The sequence below is a fragment of the Ascidia mentula genome, chromosome 3, assembly GCF_947561715.1.
Source record: "Ascidia mentula chromosome 3, kaAscMent1.1, whole genome shotgun sequence".
In the NCBI taxonomy this organism is placed as follows: domain Eukaryota; kingdom Metazoa; phylum Chordata; class Ascidiacea; order Phlebobranchia; family Ascidiidae; genus Ascidia; species Ascidia mentula.
Window position 1 is genome coordinate 16542433 of NC_138568.1, and position 14296 is coordinate 16556728.

At 39.4% G+C, this 14296-nt stretch overlaps 2 protein-coding genes across 2 annotated transcripts; both read right to left on the bottom strand.

Moving 5' to 3' along the window:
• Window positions 1-1023: 1023 nt before the first annotated feature.
• On the bottom strand, window positions 1024-2570 carry LOC145895777 (monocarboxylate transporter 4-like). The gene is made up of 3 exons (XM_082984561.1): window positions 2375-2570; window positions 1195-1965; window positions 1024-1136 (listed from the first exon to the last, which is right to left on the bottom strand). Exons 1-3 carry the CDS (start codon window positions 2568-2570, stop codon window positions 1024-1026), a joined length of 1080 nt encoding a protein of 359 aa, XP_082840687.1.
• Window positions 2571-10603: 8033 nt separating this feature from the next.
• Window positions 10604-12112, bottom strand: LOC145895778 (monocarboxylate transporter 4-like). The gene is made up of 4 exons (XM_082984562.1): window positions 11986-12112; window positions 11780-11923; window positions 10775-11545; window positions 10604-10716 (listed from the first exon to the last, which is right to left on the bottom strand). The coding sequence occupies exons 1-4, from the start codon at window positions 12110-12112 to the stop codon at window positions 10604-10606; spliced, it is 1155 nt and encodes a 384-aa protein (XP_082840688.1).
• Window positions 12113-14296: the final 2184 nt, after the last annotated feature.

A 14296-nucleotide genomic window follows, 5' to 3' on the forward strand; every position in this document is an offset into this window, starting at 1 on the left:
GTGATATTCTAAATTTACCATCACTAAATCATGCGAAAATCAAGTGGAAGTTTTTTACAATAGGAAAAAATTTATTGTAGTAATATATTGCGCTGTAACAGGTAAAGCAACAACATCTTACACGATGAAAAAATTACTTCATTTGACCACACTGGGATTTAAACCGAGGATAATCTGTACACTTATCCCGTTTTCTTGTGGGTATATAGCTCGGATGTTTGACCATTGCTGCCAGTCACCCGCCCTAGTCGCATAGCAATAAGCTCTCGAGCGCGCTCTTGTGGTAAATTTTATTTCAAACTTAAGAGTTCGACATAAAAAATCTATAGGGTTCCATGAGAAAATTTCTGGCAAAATCTTCAGAATATGTCTGTTGAGTATAAGGAGAACTGGCTGCTTCCAACAATAATGACTGCAGTGACCTATTTTATTGTGGCCTATATTTGTTGTGGATTTGTGGATTTTTCAGATCACGCTGCAACTTGTCGGGGAAAAGTGTAAAAAATTTATCAACCCCATCCACCATCAGGTGGGTTAACACGTCTCATTGTGCTGCGACTTTCCTGTTTCTTCTGCGTTGAAGATTCAAAATAATCCCCACTAACTTTTTCGGCTCTAAACAAGTTTGAGCTTTGTACAAAAAGAGTGTAATGTGTTGCAGACCTGTGATCTACGTAGTAACAACAAAATGCGTGCTGGTACACAGGCTATGCAGAGATGCTGGGCAAGTTCTTATCATTCTTAGCGATGTGCAATGAATATTGATCGACTTAGCAGTATATTCTGTATTAAGTACATCCTGATAAAGGTTTGTTGAATAACGAAAGTTTAACATAATGAATGTATTTTTCGCGCGAAGACACCCTCTTCTAAGTGTTTATGCTCGTTTATTCCGAGTGTACGAAAATTAATCAACAACGTATTGTATAGATACCAAGGCAGTTAAACCGCAGTTTCCACAACAACTAGTTTCCGTGCAAACTGCTGAACGGTGTTGGAACTTTCACAACACCAGTCTCCAAACTAGCGGCGTTTAATATTCAGCAGTGGAATGTGGAGAAATATTGCCAAAAGTTGCATCAGCGCTGCAACAATAAACGCATATCGAATGTCGCTGAGCTCATCGACAAGCATACCTGAACAAAAACAAAATATGAAACAAATATAGCAATTAACCTTGCAGTGGTTCCTTACCCACAAGTGGGGTAACCCACGATCCTAAAACTGAGTATAACAAACCGCTAGTGTTGAAGCCCCAGGTCAAGTTTTTGTCGTCTAATGCACTGGCCATAACTTGTGCGTACATACTGTGCATTCCACCGCCCACTAAGCTATGAGCAATGCAGTTTAATATTAGACCCACAAGGTTATGCACGAACCACATAGAAGCTGTAACAAAAGCCCCCATCGTTCCGGTGATGATCAGAACCCAAACAATATGAACGTTCTTCCTGTCACCAAGAATCCCGAATGCTATCCTTGCAAAAATGCTTACTCCGCTGTATATTGAAAGGAGCAGTGACGCCATCATAGGTTCCACATCCAGTGACAGTGAATAGGGCACTAGAAACCTCATGTAGAGTAACCAAGTACTAAGCATGAGTAACCATATCACCGAAAATATCCAAAACTTTGGCAAAACCAAAACCTCTTTAAGTGGTTTAAAGGCTTGTCTCCAGTTCTTGTCTTCAGTAGAGTTTTCTTCCGATGGAGTTGGGTCAGAATTTAATAATATGGGCCTGTACAAAGACGCAGCTACTGCACAATTCAATGTCAGGCCACCTAGTATTAATACAGCTCCTCTCCAGTTGTAAAATTCGATCAGGAATTGCATGAAGGGTGCCAGTGTCAATAAACCCACAGGCGTTCCGGACAATGCTAGTGATATAGCCATTACTCTTTTCTTTTTGAAGTATCGGGGGATCAACGCTGCATATGTTACCCCACAAATGGAAAGAATTACACCTAAAAAAATGTTTGTATAGTTGTTCTGAAAAAATATATTAAAAAATGGGATTTGAGACAGGGAAAGCCTTGCTCTTCTATATCTTCAAAACTATGTGTCCATATAGATATCATTTAAGTTGACGGGAAAAGTTTTTTTTCGTGTCGTGTTGTAACCTTATATTTTGAGAAAGGAAAGGAAAATTATTCTCACCAGTTGCAAGTCCAACAAACACGAAAACCAGTACCAGACTATTTGCCAATGAAGCAACAGAAATGGAAATTCCGCATAATATCGATACACATAAATTTGTTCCTCGAAATCCCATCTTTGCAATCAGTGTTCCAGTGGTAACATCTACATACACGTAAGTTCGGCATTGCAACAGTTTTAGGTATGAACATATTTTGCTTGCTAAGCAGGTCTTACATCCAAATATTCTTCCAAACTCTGTACACCCAGTCAGCCACGTAACTTCGCCAAGACCAACGTCGAATTCTCGCATCAGTGGTTCATAAAACAATGGGTAAACAGACATTGAACCGAAGGTTAACATGGCGTTTATGAAAACTGCTGCAACTACAACCCAACCCCATCCACCATCAGGTGGGTCTACACGTCTCATTGCTCTGCGACTTTCCTGCATAATAAACAGCTCCAACTGTCTCGCTGTCGACAGTGGCGTAGGTGGCGGAAGCAATTCGGGTGTTTGCGTAATGATTCGGTCAATGATTAGCCTCGTTCAACTGATACGGCGTTTCGCTTGCGGTTAGCTTGTGCTTCAAAGGTCTGCGCACAGAATATTAGAATCCATACTCGACGCCATGTCGCTCACGACTGCTGTTAGGGAGTGCATTGCTTGATTAACTATAAGATAAACAAGACATCCTTGGGGCCTGTCAGTAAACCACGACGCCTGATTTGCTTCATAATGTATAAGTTCAGAATTATGATTTAAAACCGCACAAATAATGAACAGTTGTTTTCAGTGTGAAAAATTGCCAATCATTAAATCTTCTATCCTTATTCTGGTAACTATATCTGGAATGCTTAGACAATTTCCCGAAGAGCAGCAGCTAATATACGAAGTGAAGGAAGGTTGGAAACCATTCTGTGAATTCCTGGGCGTTCCAGTCCCCGAAAGTGGTCATTGTTATAAATTCTATTATTAACTATTTTCCTTTAGTCTTGTCAGCTTTTGTTTTGGTGGATTTTACGGCTTTAGCCGGTTTTATGTTTTTTTTACATATTTCGGTTTGATAGTAAATTAGTTTGATAGTGAAACAACAACGGATCCTACGGCAGTAAATTGTTGATTTAGGCGTAGAGTGTACAGTGGAGTATAAATAAAAACACAAGAAAAAAACAGAAAGAAAGGAAAGGAAAAACGCAATAAACGACAAGAGGACTACGAAGAAAAAGGGAAAAACGGACTGCTAACAGGGTGGATGAAAATGAGGTTAATACTGAGCTGTGAAAAATAGGCGGATTTTTTTTAAATGATTGACGGGAGAACGATCTAATGGAAGGGTTTATTACCTCCAATATCTGTGGACCCCTAAATTTTACCATGCGTAAGCCGAAGGTGGTGTTAACCCTTGGGTGAAATAAGTTCTTTTTCGATGCATTTCTTGTGAAATGATCGTCCACTGTGTCTACTAACGAAAATAACGAGTTGTAGGAGGCCGGTAGATTGCCGGTATGGAAATCGTGCATTGGTTTGGCCAGTTCGAGTTTGTAAATGTCTCTAATTTTTATGAGATCTAATTTCTTGTATAATGGCGTGACGTGGCTTTGAAAGGAACTAAAGGTTATGGAACGGAGTATGTTATTGTGAATAGTGTTGAGTTTTTTCAGTGAGAGTGCCGATCCTCCACCCCAAGCACCAATAGCGTACTGAATATGGGAATATACAAATGAATAGTAAACGTTTCTCAACGTTTTAACGTCAAGATAATTTCGCAACTGAAAAAAAGAGCCGTATGCTTGTGACAATTTCTGTTCCAAATAATGTATATGAGTTGTCCAGGTTAGTTTGTCATCAATACCACCGAGGTACTTAATAATATCTGATCGCAAAAGTTTTTCATGTCCGATGGTGATGGTGATATCGCTGGTGCTTGAAGTGGAAGGTGAAAACAATTGGAACTTTGTTTTCCGAATGTTGAGGGAAACTCAATTGTGCCTTAACCAGTTGTCAACATTTGTGAGTTGTTCGTTAACACGGGATTGTAAGTCAGTAAGTGATGGGGAGGTCATGGAAAGAACCGTGTCGTCAGCAAACAATTTGGTTGTGAAAGTGGATACTTGCGGAAGGTCATTAATGTACAATAAAAAAAGTAAAGGAGCTAATGGCGAACCCTGTGGTCAACCGCATGTTATGGGTTTAATATCCGACACAGAATTTCCTATTCTAGTGCATTGACTTCTACCTACAAGGTAACTGCGGAATTGTAGGGCATTCCCCCTAATTCCATACCGACGCTCTAACTTTTCCAACAACTTCTCATTACTTGGTTCGGTTTCACTTTCAGGACACCAAAAGACTATACTGAAACTGAAATACAATATTTCGCAAAAGAAACGTTTTTACAATGTCCAACAAATCAATTACCGCAAATCCGTTAATCATTATAAACAAGTAATTCTTTATGCATTGGCATGATAGACAGGATCGACCCACTGCGCAGGTCCTTGCTTGGCGATCACAGCTAACGTATCGCGATCATGAGGTTATCAGGCTTGGCAGCCCAGGCAATGCAGCCTAGCTGGATCAACCACTTTTTCCTGACAAGTCGGAGCAGGATATGAAAAATCAAGCTCCCGGTAAGGTTTGAACTCGCGACCCTGGACAAACCAGGACCAACGCTCTACCAACTGAGCTACAGGAGCTCAGTGGTTTCACGGGATATATTGTGGCTAAGGTACCATGGTGCACAAGCGCACAACTTGCAAGACTTTCTTCACATATACGTATGGGATCTCTACCACCGTATCAAATAACGCAGTAATATTTCATGCATTGGCATTTCCATGCTGTTACCATGAGTATTGGTGCTAAAATATTCTGCATGTATGACTTGTTAACGCTTCTGTACAAATACAAAGCAATGGATAGATTTAACCATAAGTTGTTAAAATTCCAGCGCCACATGTGGCTCCACATGTTTTTCTTAGTGACTCGCGTACAACGTCGTTACGCTCAAGTTCACCACACAATGTTACTTAATCCGGACCTCACGAGAAAACCTTAACCCCACAACTCGCTTTCTTCGTGAAATCCTTGTAGCTTTCTGATTCATTGTTCGTCCGTCAACGGGTATCTGTTCACATTTTGTGTACGTTCTTCTTCATATGTTTCGTGTCTATTTTCAACTATTTTTTGTATGTGTACATATATATATATGTGTGTATACTCTTAAAAACAATCTCAAAGGGTTTTATGGGGTAATAACTACTTTTGTGCAAAACGTTCTCAATATGATTCAAGTCTTTGTGCAGCAGACACATACGTTAACGGTTGAAAAGCAAACGCAAGTGACAAAAAGTGCCGTTCCGTCGTACCGCTTCATTGTGCCAAACTTGGCCCATGTGACCCTTGGTCTACGGTGGAAAAGCTGTTTTTGTTTACCCACATATTGCTCTTTGCAGTTAATGGATGTGGCGACATATATTCCAATTCTCTTACAAGACATATGCTGGGAAATCTTCACCCTTCCAATTAATTTAGTAAATGTGTGCATACTGGGTGAACCATAGTTTTCACGAAGGACGCATTGCCCGCAGGGATAAGATCCCGTGTAACACGCATCCATTTGCCTGGTAACAAACCTAACGGGGAGCGATATTGTGTTGTAAGAGTTTTGATATTGAGATTGAAAGCATGGAAAGGAAAGTTCGCAATATGTTACTTTTACTTATCATGCGTGGAATATTATTTTGTTTCCACGGAAAAGAGTTTGATGAAAAAGGGAAATTCGACAAAAATTAGATTCGTACTTTGTGAGACCTCAACACGGATTGAACAACAAACCAGACAATCAACAAAAAAGGGATTCGGATATTTTGTTACCTCCCTTTCTATGACAATGTAAAATACAGAGGAAATAGAGATTCGGATAGTGTGAAACCTCAATGATAATCCAGAAATAGACCATCCGACGGGATTTCAATGATAATCCAGAAACAGACCATCCGACGGGATTACGAAGGGACTAAAATTGTTAAAATCAACTAATCTTTCTTTGCAACGCGTAGATTGTTTACTAACAGACAGGATATTGTAATTTAGCTTCCTTTGCAATGTGATTAGAGCAATGATGTCCAACATTTGCAAAGTTACATTTTGCTTTCACAAACGTTTCTTAATTATTTTTGTCTTGGTGAAATGCATATCTACAAAGCTGACTTATCCAATTTCGTGGTGAACACTGCTCAGTGAAAGCCAAGTCAGAACAAAACATACTTATTGTAAACGTGCTAAGAAGTTTTGCTGTAAGTTTCCGAAACCATAGATTATTATGTGAGAAGTAAAATTCACCAAGTAAAACAAGAACATCCATATTTGTAAGTAATGAGAGAAGTGGTAAAAATTTCTCAAACAGCTTCAAGAAGATTATTAAAATTGGGCGTAGTAAAATAGCAACAGTATGGTAATGATAGCACGCGATGGCGCTATAGGACTGTATCCACTTAATTTCCGTCAATATCAATCTTTTTTTTCTCCCAGACCAAAATCACTTATACTTGGACATGTAGGAAAGCACGAGTATTTGATATTGTAAGTTGAGACTTAGCATACGAAAGCATGGAAAGGAAAGTTTACATTGCGTTAATTTTCTTGATTTTCTGTGGATTGTGCATTTGTTCCCACGGAAAAGAGTTTTACAATAAAAGGAATTCGGATATTGTCCGACCTCCACCTGGATTTAACGATAATGCAGAAGATCGACAAAAAAGAGATTGGATGGTGTGGTACCTCCACCTGGATTTAACGATAATGCAGAAGATCGACAAAAAAGAGATTGGATGGTGTGGTACCTCCACCTGGATTCAACGATAATGCAGAATATCGACAAAAAAGAGATTTGGATGGTGTGATACCTCCACCTGGATTTAACGATAATGCAGAAGATCGACAAAAAAGAGATTTGGATGGTGTGATACCTCCACCTGGATTTAACGATAATGCAGAAGATCGACAAAAAAGAGATTTGGATGGTGTGGTACCTCCACCTGGATTTAACGATAATGCAGAAGATCGACAAAAAAGAGATTTGGATGGTGTGATACCTCCACCTGGATTCAACGATAATGCAGAAGATCGACAAAAAAGAGATTTGGATGGTGTGATGCCTCCACCTGGATTTAACGATAATGCAGAAATTCGACAAAAAAGAGATTTGGATGGTGTGGTACCTCCACCTGGATTTAACGATAATGCAGAAGATCGACAAAAAAGAGATTTGGATGGTGTGATGCCTCCACCTGGATTTAACGATAATGCAGAAATTCGACAAAAAAGAGATTTGGATGGTGTGGTACCTCCACCTGGATTTAACAATAATGCAGAAGATCGACAAAAACGAGATTTGGATGGTGTGATACCTCCACCTGGATTTAACGATAATGCAGAAGATCGACAAAAAAGAGATTTGGATGGTGTGGTACCTCCACCTGGATTTAACGATAATGCAGAAATTCAACAAAAAAGAGATTTGGATTGTGTGATACCTCCACCTGGATTTAACGATAATGCAGAAATTCGACAAAAAAGAGATTTGGATGGTGTGATACCTCCACCTGGATTTAACGATAATGCAGAAGATCAACAAAAAAGAGATTTGGATGGTGTGGTACCTCCACCTGGATTTAACGATAATGCAGAAGATCGACAAAAAAGAGATTTGGATGGTGTGATACCTCCACCTGGATTTAACGATAATGTAGAAGATCGACAACAAAGACATTTGGATGGTGTGGTACCTCCACCTGGATTTAACGATAATGCAGAAGATCGACAAAAAAGAGATTTGGATGGTGTTGTACCTCCACCTGGATTTAACGATAATGCAGAAGATCGACAAAAAAGAGATTTGAATGGTGTGATACCTTCACCTGGATTTAACGATAATGCAGAAGATCGACAAAAAAGAGATTTGGATGGTGTGATACCTCCACCTGGATTTAACGATAATGCAGAAGATCGACAAAAAAGGGATTCGGAAAATGTAAAACCTCCGCATGGATTCAATGATAATGCAGAAATTCGACATAAAAGGGATTCGGATATGGTGAAACCCCCGCAAGGGTTGAATGATGATGCAGAAATAGGACCTCCGACTGGATTACGAAAAAACTAAAATTGTGGAAAACTACGAAACTATCCTTAAAACGTGTAGATTGTTTACTAACACAAAGGAAATATAGTAGTTTGGTTTTCATTGTATCGTGTTTTTATTTTTCAAAGTTACATTTTGTATTCGCAAACGTTTTTTGCAATGATTGTTCTATTACTAAAGATTTTATGCCCCACCATTAACATTCATCGACAAGTAAAATTTTGATCCGTGAAAAATGTGAAAATAACCAATTTTCAATTGCAATTTATTAACTTTCAGAAAACATAAGGCTTATGTCGTTTTCCATTGTAAAAAAGCAAATAGAAAACAACACACGAAGTTTTTGTATGAATTTTTCTAAGTTTCGTTGCACATTTCAGTTCCGCATGTGGATCTAGTGGATCATTAGGTAAGGATTGAATCAAATGTACTGAACGTTGTTGGTCTCCAAATAATAACATGTTTTAAAATAAACAGGCATTACGCAAGCGCATTAAGAGTAATTAACTAACAGCTAATTTAAATCATCGTCCCAGCCAAACGAGAGGTTTGTCCCGCCATGTCATGGTCCAATGCACATCCACAAAGCTGTCTAACCCAATTTCGTGCTGAACACTGCTCAGTGAACGCCAAGTCAGCAAAAACAAACATGACACACCTCATATAACAACTTTGGCAGCTTTGTATCCGATATTTCGATGGGCAGGCAAGCGGAACCCTTTACTGTGATCTTCGACAAGGGATATTCAACGTTTTAAATGTTTCCACTGTACTGTAGGCACCACTATAAATTCATCGTTGTGGGGTTTCCTTAAAAATGGAGCTAAAAAAGATGGTTTGTGCTTTATCTTGCTCCATTTTCTTTTGACATTTCAATAAATTGTTTTGTAATTTGTTGAAAATAAAATTACTTTTAAAGTCAGCTGAGAAAGTTTAAATGCTTGGTCACTCTTTCATGTGTTTTCGGTCGCGCCATGTTTTGTGTCAAGTTGTGCCGAGCATTGCTTGTGGCCATTCAAAAACATTCTCACATTGCTTAATCATATTCCAGCGACACAACAAGATCCACATGCTTTGTTTGGAGTCTAGCGTGCTAAGTGGTTACGCTCAGGTGCACCACACAAGGTTGCTATATCCGTACTTCAAACAGCCGAACCCCACTTCACGCATTGTTGTGCACATTGACTATGGTGGTCTTCCGCTGTCTATCAAAGGACATTGCGTTTGTTCAGGACAACGTTTTCCTCAGAGAATTTCCTGTCAATTATCTTCGTAGTTTTTGCAAATACGTGAGATTCTAAATTTACCATTACTAAATCATGCAAAATCAAGTGGAAGTTTTTTCACAATAGGAAAAAAATTATTGTAGTAATATCTTGCGCTGTAACAGGTAAAGCAACAACATCATACACGATGAAAAAATTACTTCATTTGACCACACTGGGATTTGAACCGAGGATAATCTGTACACGTATCCCGTTTTCTTCTAGGTATATAGCTCGGATGTTTGACCATTGCTGCCAGTCACCCGCCCTAGTCGCATAGCAATAAGCTCTCGAGCTCGCTCTTGTGGTAAATTTTATTTCAAACTTAAGAGTTCGACATAAAAAATCTATAGAGTTCCATGCAATATTTTCTGGCAAAATCATCGGAATATGTCTGTTGAGTATAAGGAGAACTGGCTGCTGCCAACAACAATGACTGCAGTGACCTATTTGATTGTGTCCTATATTTGTTATGGATTTGTGGATTTTTCAGATCACGCTGCAACTTGTCGGGGAAAAGTGTAAAAAAAATTATCAACCCCATCCACCATCAGGTGGGTTAACACGTCTCATTGTGCTGCGACTTTCCTGTTTCTTTTGCGTTGAAGATTCAAAATAATCCCCACTAACTTTTTCGTCTCTAAACATGTTTGAGCTTTGTACAAAAAGAGTGTAATGTGTTGCCGACCTGTGATCTACGTAGTAACAACAAAATGCGTGCTGGTATACAGGTTATGCAGAGATGCTGGGCAAGTTCTTATCATTCTTAGCGATGTGCAATGAATATTGATCGACTTAACAAATATTCTGTATTAAGTACATCCTGATAAAGGTTTGTTGAATAACGAAAGAAAAGTTTAACATAATGAATGTATTTTTCGCGCGAAGACGCCCTCTTCTAAGTGTTTGTGCTCGTTTATTCCGAGTGTACGAAAATTAATCAACAACGTATTGTATAGATACCAAGGCAGTTAAACCGCAGTTTCCACAACAACTAGTTTCCGTGCAAACTGCTGAACGGTGTTGGAACTTTCACAAAACCAGTCTCCAAACTAGCGGCGTTTAATACTCAGCAGTGGAATGTGGAGAAATATTGCCAAAAGTTGCATCAGCGCTGCAACAATAAACGCATATCGAATGTCGCTGAGCTCATCGACAAGCATACCTGAACAAAAACAAAATATGAAACAAATATAGCGATTAACCTTGCAATGGTTCCTTACCCACAAGTGGGGTAACCCACGATCCTAAAACTGAGTATAACAAACCGCTAGTGTTGAAGCCCCAGGTCAAGTTTTTGTCGTCTAATACACTGGCCATAACTTGTGCGTACATACTGTGTATTCCACCGCTCACTAAGCTATGGGCAATGCAGTTGAGTATAAGACCCACAAGGTTATGCACGAACCACATAGAAGCTGTAACAAAAGCCCCCATCGTTCCGGTGATGATTAGAACCCAAACAATATTAACGTTCTTCCTGTCACCAAGAATCCCGAATGCTATCCTTGCAAAAATGCTTACTCCGCTGTATATTGAAAGGAGCAGTGACGCCATCATAGGTTCCACATCCAGTGACAGTGAATAGGGCACTAGAAACCTCATGTAGAGTAACCAAGTACTAAGCATGAGTAACCATATCACCGAAAATATCCAAAACTTTGGCAAAACCAAAACCTCCTTAAGTGGTTTTAAGGCTTGTCTCCAGTTCTTGTCTTCAGTAGAGTTTTCTTCCGATGGAGTTGGGTCAGAATTTAATAATATAGGTCTGTACAAAGACGCAACCACTGCACAATTCAATGTCAGGCCACCTAGTATTAATACAGCTCCTCTCCAGTTGTAAAATTCGATCAGGAATTGCATGAAAGGTGCCAGTGCCAATAAACCCACAGGTGTTCCGGACAGTGCTAGTGATATAGCCATTACTCTTTTCTTTTTGAAGTATCGGGGGATTAACGCTGCATATGTTACCCCACAAATGGAAAGAATTACACCTAAAAAAATTTTTATATAGTTGTTCTGAAAAAAATATTATAAAATGAGATTTGCGTCATATAATAAGATGCTTTTGTAAGTCAATTTGAGACAGGCAAAGCCTTGCTCTTCTATATCTTAAAAACTATATGTCCATATAGATATCATTTAAGTTGACAGAAAAAGTTTTTTGGGTGTCGTGTTGTAACCTTAGAGATTAATATTCTGAGAAAGGAAAGGAAAACTACTCTCACCAGTTGCAAGCCCAACAAACACGAAAACCAGTACCAGACTATTTGCCAATGAAGCAACAGAAATGGAAATTCCGCATAATATCGATACACATAAACTTGTTCCTCGAAATCCCATCTTAGCTATCAGTGTTCCAGTGGTAACATCTACATACACGTAAGTTCGGCATGGCAACGGTTTTAGGTATTAGGTACGAAGTAGGTCTTACATCCAAATATTCTTCCAAACTCTGTACACCCAGTCAGCCACGTAACTTCGCCAAGACCAACGTCGAATTCTCGCATCAGTGGTTCATAAAACAATGGGTAAACAGACATTGAACCGAAGGTTAACATGGCTGTTATAAAAACTGCTGCAACTACAACCCAACCCCATCCACCATCAGGTGGGTCTACACGTCTCATTGCTCTGCGACTTTCCTGCATAATAAACAGCTCCAATTGCCTCGCTGTCGACAGTGGCGTAGGTGGCGGAAGCAATTCGGGTGTTTGCGTAATGATTCGGTCAATGATTAGCCTCGTTCAGCTGATACGGCGATTCGCTTGCGGTTAGCTTGTGCTTCAAAGGAATGCTCACAGAATATTAGAAACCATACTCGACGTCCATGTATTTTATGCGTCATTGAAATTCACTTGTCGCTTTTGTGCTTTGTTTAGGTATAGGTTTTGTAATATGTTTCAAAGGAATGTCGTTTCTCATACGTTATATAGCTGCCTATTCGATGTTTTCTACTCTCTGCAAATGCTGTACAGCAAATTCATTGTGAGTTATTACAGCTTATATGAACTTCAACAAATTCACAAATACGAATAAAAGCAAAACAAACGCTATTAGATCGTGCCGTGTCTGCCGCTCACTGCAAAAAAATACACCATTGACTCTATTGCTTGTATGTGGTGTCTTTGTGACGCGGAGTCTGACGGCACTGTTGGTTTTAGCGTTTGCTTGGCCACAGTGTTTCCACCTTGGTTAGTTTCGGCAGGATACACCTAGTTTGGTGCAAAATAATTAACGGCGACTGTACAGTCACCACAAAGTGAAAGTTTTGCTTGACTGTTTAGCTGGAAAGGAAGCCTATCAATGCCTTTGAACACGCATGCAGTTTGATTAGAATAAAGAGTACATTTTTAGTTTTGTTATCACTGTTTTGATTTTGACATTACTCCTCGATTAATAGGCAATCTAGCCTGACTGTAATCGCAAAATAAGGAATTGCGCAATCGGGCATACCTGCCTGTCATTCGTTTGCACGAAACCGTCTGTGTTTGTTCCCCACGTATGTGTAAAGGTCGTCCGGCAAGTTGTGCGCCTGCGCACCAGTTTGTCTTGGCGCCAACATATACCGTTTAACCAGCTCAGTTGGTATAGAGTGTTGGGCCTGGTTAGCTCAGAATCGAGAGTTCAAACTTCCCGCGGTAGCTTGATATTTTTAGATCTCGTTTCGACTTGTTTGGAAAAAGTGGCTGATCCGCCTTGATTGCAATGCCTTGACTGCCAATCTAGTAACTTTAGTCGCCACGCAAGGACCTGTCTAACACGTCAAAGCATTCAAACACAAATTAACATATATATATACCTGATGAAGTCTCGCCGCATGGCAGACGGAACGTCGCAAGAATACAGTACGTTTATGCCAAAAGATCAGTACATTTTTAATTACAAATTAACTTTACTACAACACCATAAACGGATATTTTTCTCAATCGCTCACGGCTGCTGTAAGGGAGTACATTGCTTGATTAACTATAAGATAAACAAGACATCTTTAGGGCCTGTCAATAAACCACGACGCCTGATTTACTTCATGCCGTATGTTTAGAATTAAAGAGCTTTTGTTGTTTATTTTCGAAAGTTTAATTCATTCACAAATGTTTGACGACTTTGTCGTGTTCATTATTATTTTTTTACTGTTATTGTTGATGAACGCAATCTATGTGTATTTGCAGGCCACTTGTTGCAAATAGCCGTAAGGCCAACAGAGCCTTGTAGTCCCGAAGGACAGACATGCAACCATTCGGCAAACTGTATTTTCCGTGTCGTTGTTTTTTTTCGTGTCGTTGTTTGACCTCCTTTGACCCTGACAAACAAATGCACAACAAGTTTAACTTTTGACGGAGAATTTTGCTTTGCAGATCATTTTCCTGCAAAATACAAACGGTGGCCAAACTTTAAAGGCATTCCGCTTTGCGACGAAGCTCTGACACGTTTAAAGAGGAGACACGAACGCAACATAAAGCAGGTGCAATAAATCAGTTTTTTATTTAAAACTGTACAAATAATGAACGGTTGTTTTCAGTGTGGAAAATTGCCAAACATTAAATCTTCTATCCTTATTGTAGTAACTATATCCGGAAAGATTAGATAGTTCCCGAAGAGCATCAGCTAATATACGAATTAAAGGAAGGTTTGAAACCATTGTGTGAATTCCTGGACCTTCCAGTCCCCGAACAACCTTTTCCACACAAGAATAAGGATTATGATTTTTGGATGAATACAGAAGCGAAAAACCTCCTGCAATG